Raw genomic sequence first — 13,165 nt, forward strand, 5'->3', positions numbered from 1 at the left:
TAAGTGAATGGCTTTATGTATTGTTAGGTCTTACCACTTGCTTTGCCAAAATTCCAGCCTGTTTATGTAGTAGCGACACTGCATGTTGGGGTGTATATAAGGCTACTCCTCCATTCCACCATCGAGGAGTAGGAATATTAGCTGTACAGATGTACAGATCGTGTATAGTATTGGAGGTTTTACTGCTGTCTGTTGTACACTGCGGCTGGCGTGAAACGTGTAATCACCGCCTCCTTTCATGTAGTACGTGACGGAGCTATACAGGGTGTTACGGGGATAAGTGGAGATATTTTTACTGGCAACTGAGGACAATATACGAAATAACATTAAATCAGCATTTACTTCATTTACAGATTAATAATTATAGCTATTATGAGTAATATGTTTTTGGGTTGGTTGGTACCTTCAGGCACTTGTGGAAGGAGCAAGCCATTAATGTTTATTTTCCCCTGGGCAGAAGGTCAGATGCCGAATTGTAGATACATGGACACAAAATGAAAAGTCTATACAGACAGGCGTAATCAGCTAAGTGACGCAGGTACGACCACCCAGAAAACATCAGATAGTAAATTATGTAATGTGTTTGCAGGAAGACTGTTAAGTCAAGAGAAAAAAACAACCAACACAATGAAGTTGGTATGTGCTAAGGTATCTTAGATCACAATATCTGTACCTATACCGTACCATTCTGTACGTAGAACCATGTTGTGTGTTGTCGTCCGGTCAAGTTCGATCAAGAATGCCACTGTTTCAAAGCGAACTTTAGCTGTGGATTGCTTCATACCCGAGTCCTTACCTATGAGAGTCATGGAGTCGAAGGCGAGATCGACGCCGTACTTGACGGCGCTGACATCTGCGTAGTGGACGTCGATGTAGCCGTGGAAGGGCGTGCGTGCCGTAATGCTCTCGTAGCGCACCTCCTGCACGTACGAGTAGCTGCGGCACGTGGGCAGGCAGTGCGAGCAGTCCAGCACGCCGTCCAGGAACTTGGAGCTGTCGTCGCCGGCCACCCCCTGCGGCTTCACGAAGCGCAGGTCCCCTGCCGAGCAGCGCACCACCGCCGCCCCGCTAAGCACTTGTTTTGGTATCATAAAGATAGGACAAGAATATGAAAACACCAAAAACCAATACGTTACCATGCCTAACAAGGCATAGGAAACCCGCTTGCATTCAAAACAGCTCCCAACTGTCTCCGAATGGATAAATACATGTGGTGTGTGTTTTTCAAGGGAATCTTACACCGTTCTTCCTGCAAAATGGTGGCAAGTTCAACAACCGATGGAGGAGGTAGGTAGAGATTACGCACCCTTCTCTTCAAAGCAGATCACAAAGGCTCAATAATACTGAGATCTACACAACTGGCCATTAAAATTGCTACACCACGAAGATGACGTGCTACAGACGCAAAATTTAACCGACAGGAAGAACATGCTGTGATATGCAAATGATTAGCTTTTCAGAGCATTCACGCAAGGTTGGCGCCGGTGGCGTCACCTACAAGATGCTGACATGAGGAAAGTTTCCAACCGATTTCTCATACACAAACAGCAGTTGACCGGCGTTGCCTGATGAAACGTTGTTGTGATGCCTCGTGTAAGGAGGAGAAATGCGTACCATCACGTTTCCGACTTTGATAAAGGTCGGATTGTAGCCTACCATCATAGCGGTTTATCGTATCGCAACATTGCTGCTCGCGTTGGTCGAGATCCAATGACTGTTAGCAGAAAATGGAATCAGTGGGTTCAGGAGCGTAATACGGAACGCCGTGCTGGATCCCAACGGCCTCGTATCACTAGCAGTTGAGATGACAGGCGTCTTATCCGCATGGCTGTAACGGGTCATGCAGCCACGTCTCGATCCTGAGTCAACAGTTGGGGACGTTTGCAAGACAACAATCATCTGCACGAACAGTTCGACGACGTTTGCAGCAGCATGGACTATCAGCTCGGAGACCATGGCTGCGGTTACCCTTGACGCTGCATCACAGACAGGAGCGCCTGCGGTGGTGTACTCAACGACGAACCTGGGTGCACGAATGGCAAAACGTCATTTTTTCGGATGAATCCTGGTTCTGTTTACAGCATCATGACGGTCGCATCCTTGTTTGGCGACATCGCAGTGAACGCACATTGGAAGCGTGTATTCGTCATCGCCATACTGGCGTATAACTCAGCGTGATGTTATGGGGTGCCATTGGTTACACGTCTCGGTCACCTCTTGTTCGCATTGACGGCACTTTGAACAATGGACGTTACATTTCAGATGTGTTACGACCCGTGGCTCCACCCTTCATTCGATCCCTGAGAAACCCTAGATTTCAGCAGGATACTGCACGACCACATGTTGCAGGTCCTGTACGGGCCTTTTTGGATACAGAAAATGTTCGACTGCTGCCCTGGGCAGCACATTCTCCTGATCTCTCACCAATTGAAAACATCTGGTCAACGGTGGCCAAGCAACTGGCTCTTCACAATACGCCAGGCACTACTCCTGATGACCTGTTGTATCGTGTCGAAGCTGCATGGGCAGCTGTGCCTGTATACGCCATCCAAGCTCTGTTTGACACAATGCCCAGGCGTAGCAAGGCCGAGGTTACGGCCTGAGGTGGTTGTTCTGGATACTGATTTCTCACGAGCTATGCACCCAAATTGCGTGAAACTGTAATCACATATCAGTTCTAGTGTAATATATTTGTCCAATGAATACCCGTTTATCATCTGCATTTCTTCTTGTTGTAGCAATTTTAATGGCCAGTAGTGTAGTAATAGTGACATTGTTCATCCTCGTGTTCACGTACCCAGTCCTAGACAATGCGAAGTTTGCGAACAGCACCCTGCCGATTAGAACACAGCACCACCATTGGCGACCATTCTACCTTGGAATGCAAGTGATCAGCCAAAATAATAATCCTTGGCAGTAATGCCATCACGGAGAGTAACCGTGGGCTCAGGGAGTATCACGATATGGCTGCCCAAATCATCATCGAACCACCACCATCTTTCACTCTTCGGACGTAAACTCGGCCAGAAAATGAAACAGTTGAAACAAGACAGCTGACCAAACGACTTTCGTCCATTGCTCCAAAGGAGAGGTTTTATGTCTTCGGTACCACGTTTTCCTGTTACAGGCATTTTTACGTCACCCATGAATGGTTTTGAAATTCTAGCTCCCCTGCGAATCCCTGCTTCTGGACTTCTCTTCGCTTTATTTTGGTGCTGAAAGGGTTCGCGAGTGCGACATTCAGTTCTGCAGTGACTTTTGCAGCTGTCGTCCCCTTATTTTTCGTCACAATCCTTTTCAATGATTGTCTGTCACTATCACTCGACACATACTTTCGTACATGTTGTGACTTAGCGGATGACGTTTTCCCGCTTTCTCTGTATGCCGTATCGATCTTCTATACTGTGCCTCTTGAAACACCAAACAATTCAGTCACCATACGAATACCAGCAGTTTACCCACGGTCGAAGTCACATGGCTCCGACATAACGTACTCACATCTACACACGACTCCGTCCCGACCGCGACTGACATTTGTAACGTATTGAGGACATTGCACAGGTGCCAGTCGTGCCCAGCTACTACATCGCAACCTACAGGTTTGGCTAACAGCTGCATGTATGTTGAAGCTTCCATTTCTGATGGTGTTTCCATATTTATGTGCAACCCTTGCATTTAGGGTGAACAGGGTGAAGGTATACCTAGCGAGTATTTGGGTATAAGGCAAAACAGGAAAAACGTTAGAGAGTAACTGCATTTTTCTTGATTTCTTGGAAGCAAATTTGTTCCACTCACTCAAAGTATTTGTCTTTGACAACTGTAATGCTCACTACACTATATCTACACCTAAAGCACTGTTCTGTAATTCACACTTAAGTATTTGACACAGGGATCATACGACTACATTCAGAATATTTCTCTACCGTTCCACTTTCGAACAACACGCGGACAAAATGAGCACCTAAATCTTCCCGTGCGAGCACTGATTTCCCTTATTTTATCATGATAGCCATTTCCCCCTGTGTCGGTATGTGCCGACAGAATGTTCGGGGAAGAAAGATGGTGACTGTAGCTTCGTAAAAAATTCTCGCCTAAATGACAAACGCCTTTGTTTTGATGATTACCAATTCAACTCATTTTTTTAGGTTAGAGGGTCTCGAGAAGACACAAGGAGGGCTTCAGTCACAAAGTTTGCAGGCTGAACTCAGGAAGAACTTAGATACAGGAACCTTTAGTATAACAGTTGTAAATTGTTGTAGCTGTGTTGGGAAAGTACCAGACCTCCTAGCGCCAAAAGAAAACACTGATGCTCAAATCGTTATAGGCACCGAAAGCTGGCTAAAGCCGGATATAAGCTCAGCCGAAAATTTTGCGAAGAACCTAGTGGTGTTCCTACAGGATAGGCTAAACACGGTTGGCGGTGGCGTGTTTGATGCTGTCAGAAGTAGTTTATCTTGTCGCGAAATTGAAGTAGATACTTCCTGTGAGTTATTATGGGCAGAGGTCATTGTTGGCAACCGGAATAAAATAATAATTGGATCCTTTTCCCGACCTCGCAATTCAGATGATACAGTTGCTGAAAGGTTCAAAGAAAACTTGAGTTTGATTTCAAACACGTGCCCGACTCATACGGTAATAGTTGGTGGTGACTTTAATTTATCCTCGATATGTAGGCGAAAACACATGTTTATTTCCGGAGGTACGCATAAAATTGTGCTAAACGCATTCTCTGAAAATTATTTCGAGCAGTTAGCTCGTGAGCTCACGCGAATAGTTAACGGTTGTGAAAACACACTTGACCTCTTAGCAACAAATAATCCTCCATCAAAACCAATTCAAGGATTAGTGATCGCAGAGTTGTCGTAGCGAGATTGAATACTGCAATCCCCAAATCCTCGAAAAATATACCTATTCAAAAAAGCAGATAAAAATTCACTCGACACCTTCTTAAGAGACAATCTCCACTCATTCCAAATTAATAATATAAGTGTAGACAAGATGTGGCTTAAATTCAAAGAAATAGTATCGGCAGCAATTGAGAGATTTATACCAAATAATTTAACGAACGACGGAGCTGATCCTCCTTGGTATACAAAACTGGTTAGAACACTGTTGCAGAAACGACGAAACAAACATGCCAAACATAAACGGACGCAAAATCCCCAGAATTGGCAATCTTTTACAGAAGCTCGAAATTTAACGCGGACTTCAAATGCGAGATGCCTATAACAGTTTCCACAACGGAACTTTGTCTCGAAACATGGCAGAAAATCCAAAGAGATTCTGATCGTATGTGAAGTATGTTAGCGGCAAGAATAAATCAATGCCTTGAATGAGATTTTCACTCTGCACGGAGTGGGCGCTGATATGAAACTTCCTGGCAGATTAAAACTGTGTGCCGGACCGAGAGCAAGTGCTCTACCAGCTGAGCTACCCAAGCACGACTCACGTTCCCTCCCCACAGCTTTACTTCTGCCAGTACCTCGTCTCCTACCTTCCGAACTTTACAGAAGCTCCCCTGCGAAACTTGCAGAACTCGCACTCCTGAAAGAAAGGATATTGCGGAGACATGGCTTAACCACAGTCTGGGGGGATGTTTCCAGAATGAGATTTTCGCTCTGCAGCGGAGTGTGCGCTGATATGAAACTTCCTGGCAGATTAAAACTGTGGAAGTTTTGGAAGGTAGGAGACGAGGTACTGGCAGAAGTAAAGCTGTGAGGAGGGGGTGCGAGTCGTGCTTGGGTAGCTCAGTTGGTAGAGCACTTGCCCGCGAAAGGCGAAGGTCCCGAGTTCGAGTCTCGGTCCGGCACACAGTTTTAATCTGCCAGGACGTTTCATATCAGCGCACACTCCGCTGCAGAATGAAAATCTCATTCTGGAAACATCCCCCACGCTCTGGCTAAACCATCTCTGTGCTATATCAATGGAGATACTATCGAAGACAGAGCTGCCAAAGCAGAGATACTAAACACCGCCTTCCGAAATGCTTTCACAAAAGAAAACGAAGTAAGTATTCCAGAATTCGAGAACAGCTGCCAACATGAGTAACATAGACGTAAATATCCTCGGCGTAGTGAAGCAACTTAAATCCCATAATAAAAGCAAGTCTTCTGGTCCAGACTGTGTACCAATTAGGTTCCTTTCGGAATGTGCTGATGCATTAGCTCCATACTTAACAATCATATACAATCGTTCGCTCGACGAAAGATCCGTACCCAAAGACTGGAAAGTTGCACAGGTCACACCAATATTCTGGAAAGGTAGTAGGAGTAATCCATAAATTACAGGCCCATATTGTTAACGTCGATATGCAGCAGGATTTTAGAACATATATTGTGCTCGAACATTATGTATTACCTCGAAGAAAACAATCTATTGACACACACTCAGCATGGGTTTAGAAAACATCGTTCCTGTGAAACACAACTAGCTCTTTATTCACATGAAGTGTTGAGTGCTATTGACAAGGGATTTCAGATCGATTCCGTATTTTTGGATTTCCGGAAGGCTTTCGAAACTGTACCATACAAGCGGGTCGTAGTGAAATTGCGTGCTTATGGAATATCGTCTCAGTTATGTGATGTCCTGTCAGAGACGTCACAGTTCATAGTAATTGACGGAAAGTCATCGAGTACAACAGAAGTGATTTCTGGCGTTCCCCAAGGTTGTGTAATAGGCCCTTTGCTGTTCCTTATCTATACAACGATAAGTGTGAGGTCATCCACATGAGTGCTAAAGTGAACTCGTTAAACTTCGGTTACACGATGAATCAGTCTAATCTAAAAGCCGTAAATTCAACGAAATACCTAGTTATTACAGTTATGAACAACTTAAATTGGAAGGAACACATAGAAAATGTAGTGGGGAAGGCTAACCAAATACTGCGTTTTATTGGCAGGACACTTAGAAAATGTAACAGACCTACTAAGGAGACTGCCTACACTAGGCTTTTCCGTCCTCTTTTAGAATACTGCTGCATGGTGTGGGATCCTTACCAGAAAGGACTGAGGAGTAGATCGAAAAAGTTCAAATAAAGGCAGCACGTTTTGTGTTATCGCGAAATATGGGAGAGAGTATCGCGGGAATGATACAGGATGGGGGCTGGAAATCATTAAAAGAAAGGCGTTTTTCGTTGCGACGGAATCTTCTCACGAAATTCCAATCACCAACTTTCTCCTCCGAATGCGAAAATATTTTTTTGATACCGACCTACATAGGAAGGACCGATCACCACGATAAAATAAGGGAAATCAGAGCTCGTACGGAAAAATATAGGCGTTCATTCCAAATACGAGATTGGAATAATGGAGAGTTGTGATGGCGGTTCGATGAACCCCCTACCAGACACTTGAATGTAATTTGCAGAGTATCCATGTAGATGTAGATGTGGGTTATATCTGTGTTATTCTGCAGTATTTCAGGACAATACAGAATGTGATGTCCTTCTCTGAACTTTTCGATGTGCTCTGTCAATCCTATCGGACAAGGATCTCATACTGCTCAGCAATACCCCAGAAGAGTACTGACAAGCCCGGTCTAGGCAGTCTCTTTAGTAGATTTGTTGTACCTTCTAACTGTTCAGCCAATAAAACGCTGCCTTTAATTCGCTTTCCTTATAACACTTTCTAAATAAGTGATTGTAAAAATTAAGTTGGTGGTAACTGTAATCACTAGGTGAATCGAAGAAACTTAAATTTATCTGAATCCACCTGGTGGGGATAACAAAAGCTAGAGTAGTGCTCAATAATGGATGGCACTAATGTTCTATACGCGATAGGTGAGCTGCATTTTCAAAAATTCTCCAAATAGAATGAAGTCGAGCAGTCGCCTTTTGTATTACCAACCTGACGTGCTCATTGTATTTCATATCGCTTTGCAACGTTAATCAATGTGACTGTGTCAGACAGCTGTATTTGAACGTTACAGGGAGGTTTTCCTTTCTCATCTGCACTAACTTCCATTTTCCTACATTTAGAGCAAGCTGCTTTGCATCACACCCCCAGCAGTCACTCAATGGCGACACCTTCCCGTACAACACTGTGTCGTCAGCAAACAGCCGTAAATTGCTATTCACCAAATTCGTCTGCTTATTCATGTACACAGAGAATAGCAGCGGTCCTGTCACCCTTTCCTGAGGAACTCCTGACGATAGTCTTGTCTGATGAACACTCGGTGTCGAGGACTACGTACTGCGCTCTGTAACTGAAGAAGTCTTTGAGCCACTGACACATGTGGGGATGTACTCCGGATACTCGTAACTTCGTTAACAGTCTGCTGTGGGGCAGCGTGTTAAACGCTTTTCTGAAATCTAGAAATAGGGAATCCGCCTGTTGCCCTTCATCTGTGGTCCGGAGGATATCATATGAGAAAAGGGCAAGCTGAATTTCCCTCGAGACATGCTTTATGAATCCGTGCTGATCTGTAGACGAATGATTGGCCACAAATGATAGCTAAGTAAAGGGCCAATGTTGTAGAGTTCTGTTTATTAAACCGAGTAGATGTTCCGTCCTAGCCTACTGACTTATTTGTTTTCAACTCTTTCACTTGCTTCTCTACGCCAGGGACGCCTCCATATGGAAGAGCGACAGTCAAAAACGGTATGTTTGTACGATCGTCCTGCAGGATCGATTTCTTAAACGCGAAATTTAAAACTTCGCACTTCCATTTGCTATCTTCTAATTCCACGTCAGACTGGTCAGGAATCGCTGAATAGAATCCTTCGACGCACTCAGCGACTTTACGTAGGACCAGAATCTTCTCCGGTTCACGGGGAGATCTAGTTACGGGTCAAGGGAAAATTTGGTGTGTTTTAGTTGTCGTCACTTTCGTACCATCGTCTTAACTTTCAACGCAGAAGCTGAATTTACGATGGAAATGGAAACGAGCGTTTGGCGTCATTGGCCGGGAAGCCCCTTGCGGGGCAGGTCCTGCCGCCTTGGTGCAGGTCTTATTGCATTCGACGCCACATTGGGCGACCTGCGCGCCGAATGGGGATGGAACGATGATGAAGACAACACAACACGCAGTCCTTGAGGGGAGAAAATCCCCGAGCCAGCCGGAAATCGAACCCGGGCCCGTAGGACGGCAGTCCGTCATGCTGATCACTCAGCTATCGGGGCGGATAATTTACCATGACATCTGTCGAGTTGTTATGTCTGTTATTATGTGTATTTGTTTAAATATGAGTTATTATTGTCTGTTATTATGTGTATTTGTTCAAACATTATACTTTAAATGTGTCGTAGAGTACATACGCAGAAGCGGTGACCTACATGGACAGGGAACCGAGCGGCAAAGGTGATACCAGAATCGGTGGCCGACGGCAACAGCATTTCGAGCGCTAAAGATGTCACAGAACGCGGAAGCCGGACACGAGAAGAAGATAGGACGCCCAATCGAAATAATGGTTTAACTGTTGAAACTAATGGTAGCGGTGTACGTTTGTTTGCGTAAGTGATTCCAAAATGGTTTAACCCACGGGTTTTGTGGTCGTTTCTCAGTGGGGGTGTCGAACAGACAGTCGCTGTTACCCTTTGGGCGGATAGTAGCAGCGGAGTGGTGTAACTTACAGTAGTAATACAGTTTGGTCAGAGTGATTACAAGTATAGACGAAAGCATATTTGCGTCGATTACACGGAGTGGCGATCATTTAATTTGTTTAACCCCACGAGTTTCTGCCGATGAATTACTGCCTAGTTGGTTCCCATTATTAATAATTGACATGCTAGAGAGGGACAGCTGGCTAAATAATGTTGTAAATAGCGAGCGTTTATAATTCATTGGATGATTAGCAACATTTCACGGAGAAAGCTTTACTGAGCTCAAGCATTTATCGTCGATAAGTGAGTTGAGTTAGGGCAAAGTATTGGCAAACTCTGAGGTAACTGAGCTTTTTTTAACTTTTTTATATGCAATAGGCACACGCTGACAGCACTGTTTGCTGTGTCTGTTTGACGGATTTGCGCACACTACAGCGATAGTGTGGAGCACTGGCTGTGTAGAGGGTTGACTGGTGGTTTCAGTTGAGCGGCAGTGACTCAGTTGGTAAAATACTTGATTGGATTGGCGCTAGAGAAGTTCGGAACGGAACTATATTTTGCTCGTACGATGCGGATTGCCCGTAAACTGTCAAGATCTTTCCATCAATGATAAATAATAACCCACTGGCAACCATATAAAAATGGTTCAAATGGCTCTGAGCAGTATGGGACTTAACTTCTGAGGCAATCAGTCCCCTAGAACTTAGAACTACTTCAACCTAACTAACCTAAGGACATCACAAACATCCATGCCCGAGGTAGGATTCGAACCTGCAACCGCAGCGGTCACGCGGTTCCAGACAGTAGCGCCTAGAACCGCTCGGCCACCCCGGCCGGCGGCAGCCATCTAAGCTAGGACCTTATAGTATTGTCATTAGTTTCAGATTTGAGGTGGCGAATGACCATCTCAGTTAGGAAAATAGGACTTCTGCTAGCTAAAAAGTATGTACTAGCTGGGAATAATTTTCATCGATGTTAGGCGTCCCAAATAAAAGTTGTAACGGTTTGTGACGGTTTCTGCCTTGCACTAAACGTATTGAGGGCCAAAAAACAATGAAATTTTTTGACTTTTTTTCAGTTTTTCGCCTGATGTATCCTACAGAAAATTTGCCAGTACCTAAATGAAAGAGCTAAAATTTCACCAGAAATGATTTACTTAAATTTAAAATCAGTTCAGCCGTTTAGCCAAAGTCGAGCGTCAAAAATTGGCATTTTTTACCCACTTCGTAGAAATGTGAGTTATGCTCATGTGCCATCGGCACACGACTACTCTAAATGAAAAATACCACGCATCAGAGTTATAGAGCATTAAATTCTGCGTGAAAAGAGTTCCTAATTTTTAAAATTTCCTCATTCCTCTGCATAGATACCAGTAAAATCGTGAAAGTATTTGCAGCACTAAAATCTTGCTGAGACATTTTTGCGAAGTCCAATTACTTTTGAACGCCAAATCATCCACATTCGTCCAAATATTCAAATTTAAGGACAATTTAGTTAGGTATGTACTTACTTAGATAGTTAGCTCTATGTATTAATACGAATTAATTACCATGTCAATTCAAAATCGTAATAATCCGATTTAAAAATTAAAAAGAACAATACATCAAATGAAAGGTTTTATTAATGGAAATATACTTATTTATAATATGAAACAGATGAGAGATAATTTTTTTACAAGTATTCTGTATGTTACTGAAGTATTGTTCTGTATTTACATTTACTTACAATTTATTTCTTTTTTTGTGTTTTTCTGCGTCGTCCAATTCTTTATCTTCTTCTGGCATGGGACGAAAATCGATTAATTCCTCGACGATGTCTATCTCATCATCGATTTACGTCGAATCAAGGAAGATATCGTCTTCTGTTAGACAAATTAGCAATTGCTGCATGTAGGATAGCACTCTATGAGCACTTTCCTGCAGAAACAAGTTGCTTAACATCCCTTATTGCACGTGTAGGATATTGTGTTGAGCAGTTCCTGGAGCATTGGTGGCTGGGTGGCTGCAATCAGGCCGTTTTTTGTAGTCTTCCAGCATCATTTCAGTGCATCCAGCTGATTGTTCCTCCAGATCTGAACCTGCAAGTAGAACCTGAGGGAGTGCTGGCGAGTGGTGGCTTCAGTGGGAGGCAAACACGCCAAACTGAAGATATTATTTTTCGTTGTAACTCTCTGAAACAGTTGGATACGAATTTTATTCAAAGATTTGGAGCTGCCATTCGTGTACAAACATACAATGAGCTTCACTCCTGCCTCAGCTCCCTTAACAGGAGTGACGTTGGGATCCATGAAGTCCGAGGCGAAGTATTACGTATTAATTCCTCAACGATGTCAATCTCATCGTCGACTTACGTAGAATCAAGGAAGAGATTTTATGCTTTTCTCAGCTCCGTCCTGAGGCTAGCTAACGAACACTATACTGCATTTGGAACCAAGGTATTTTTTGACGTATGTAATATATTTTTCGATGATCGAGGAAAACACTTCATCAGTATTCCACACAACACAGTGTAAGAAAAACATACCGTCAAGGATGAAGACTTTGTTGCTTGTGATTTCAACACTGGACTGAACAGCTTAAAGGGGTCCAATTTCTCGTCTAGCGCATTGTTCTGTCGTCATCAAAATTAGGCTTCTTCAGGTATTAGTAAATCGCTTCCCACTATCGTTTCCAAAGCCGAAAGTAGTGACAATATGGTGAGATGCTTGCTTAAATGATTTCCAATGGGTTACTATTTCCTGTCAATGGAAAAATCGTGACAGTCTACAGGCAATAAGCACTGTACGAGCAATGTATAGTTTCGTTCCAAAGTTTTCTAGCACCTGTCCAATCAAGTAGTTTGCCAACTGGGTCACTGTCGCTCAGTTGAAGCCACCAGTCAACTCTCTACGCAGCCACTCCTCAAAATAAACACAGCAAACACTCAGTGCTCTCAGCGTATCCCTGTTACACATCCACAAATAAATAGTGAACACTCAATTACCTCAGAGTTTGCTAAACATAAAAAATAGTCAAAATAAAATTTACAGTTCAGATCAGTTACTAACCGTAACTAGACTCACTTATTAACAATAAATGCTTGAGCTCAGCTCAATGTTGCTTACCATTCAACGAATTATAAACGCTCGCTCTTTACATCATTATTTATCCAGATCTCCTTCTCTAGCAAGTCAGTAGTTAATCATGGGAACCTACTAGGCAGTATTTCATCTGCAGAAACTCACACAGTTAAACAAATCGAATGATCGTCACTCTCTGTAATCGACGCAAATATACTTTCGACTATACCTGTAATCACTCTGACCAAACTGTATTACCGCTGCAAGTTACGCCACTCCGTTGCTACTATCCGCCCAAAGGGTAACTGCGACTGTCAGCACGACACCTCCACTGAGAACCGACCACAGAACTCGTGAGTTAAACCATTTTGGAATCCCTTATGCAAATAAACTTACAGCGCTGTAATTAGTTTTAGCAATTGAATTATTTCGATTGGTCGTCCTATCTATTTATCGTGACCGGCTTCAGCGTTCTGTAGCATCTTACCCTGTCAAACTGCTGCTGTTACTGTCGGCCGCAGATTAGGGTTTCACGTATGCCTCTCAATTCGCTTTTGATATAAGTCAC

The 13,165-nt window shown here is 43.6% G+C and overlaps 1 protein-coding gene across 1 annotated transcript in view; it reads right to left on the reverse strand.

The window, feature by feature from the left end:
* LOC124795789 (sodium channel protein Nach-like) overlaps window positions 1-13,165 on the reverse strand; it is a 146,657-nt gene that overhangs the window by 14,919 nt on the left and 118,573 nt on the right. Inside the window, exon 6 of the mRNA XM_047259870.1 lies at window positions 797-1,039. Within this exon, the coding sequence (XP_047115826.1) occupies window positions 797-1,039 (243 nt within the window). The remainder of the gene's footprint in view (window positions 1-796; window positions 1,040-13,165) is intronic.

This window comes from Schistocerca piceifrons, chromosome 4, assembly GCF_021461385.2.
Source record: "Schistocerca piceifrons isolate TAMUIC-IGC-003096 chromosome 4, iqSchPice1.1, whole genome shotgun sequence".
Lineage (NCBI taxonomy): Eukaryota > Metazoa > Arthropoda > Insecta > Orthoptera > Acrididae > Schistocerca > Schistocerca piceifrons.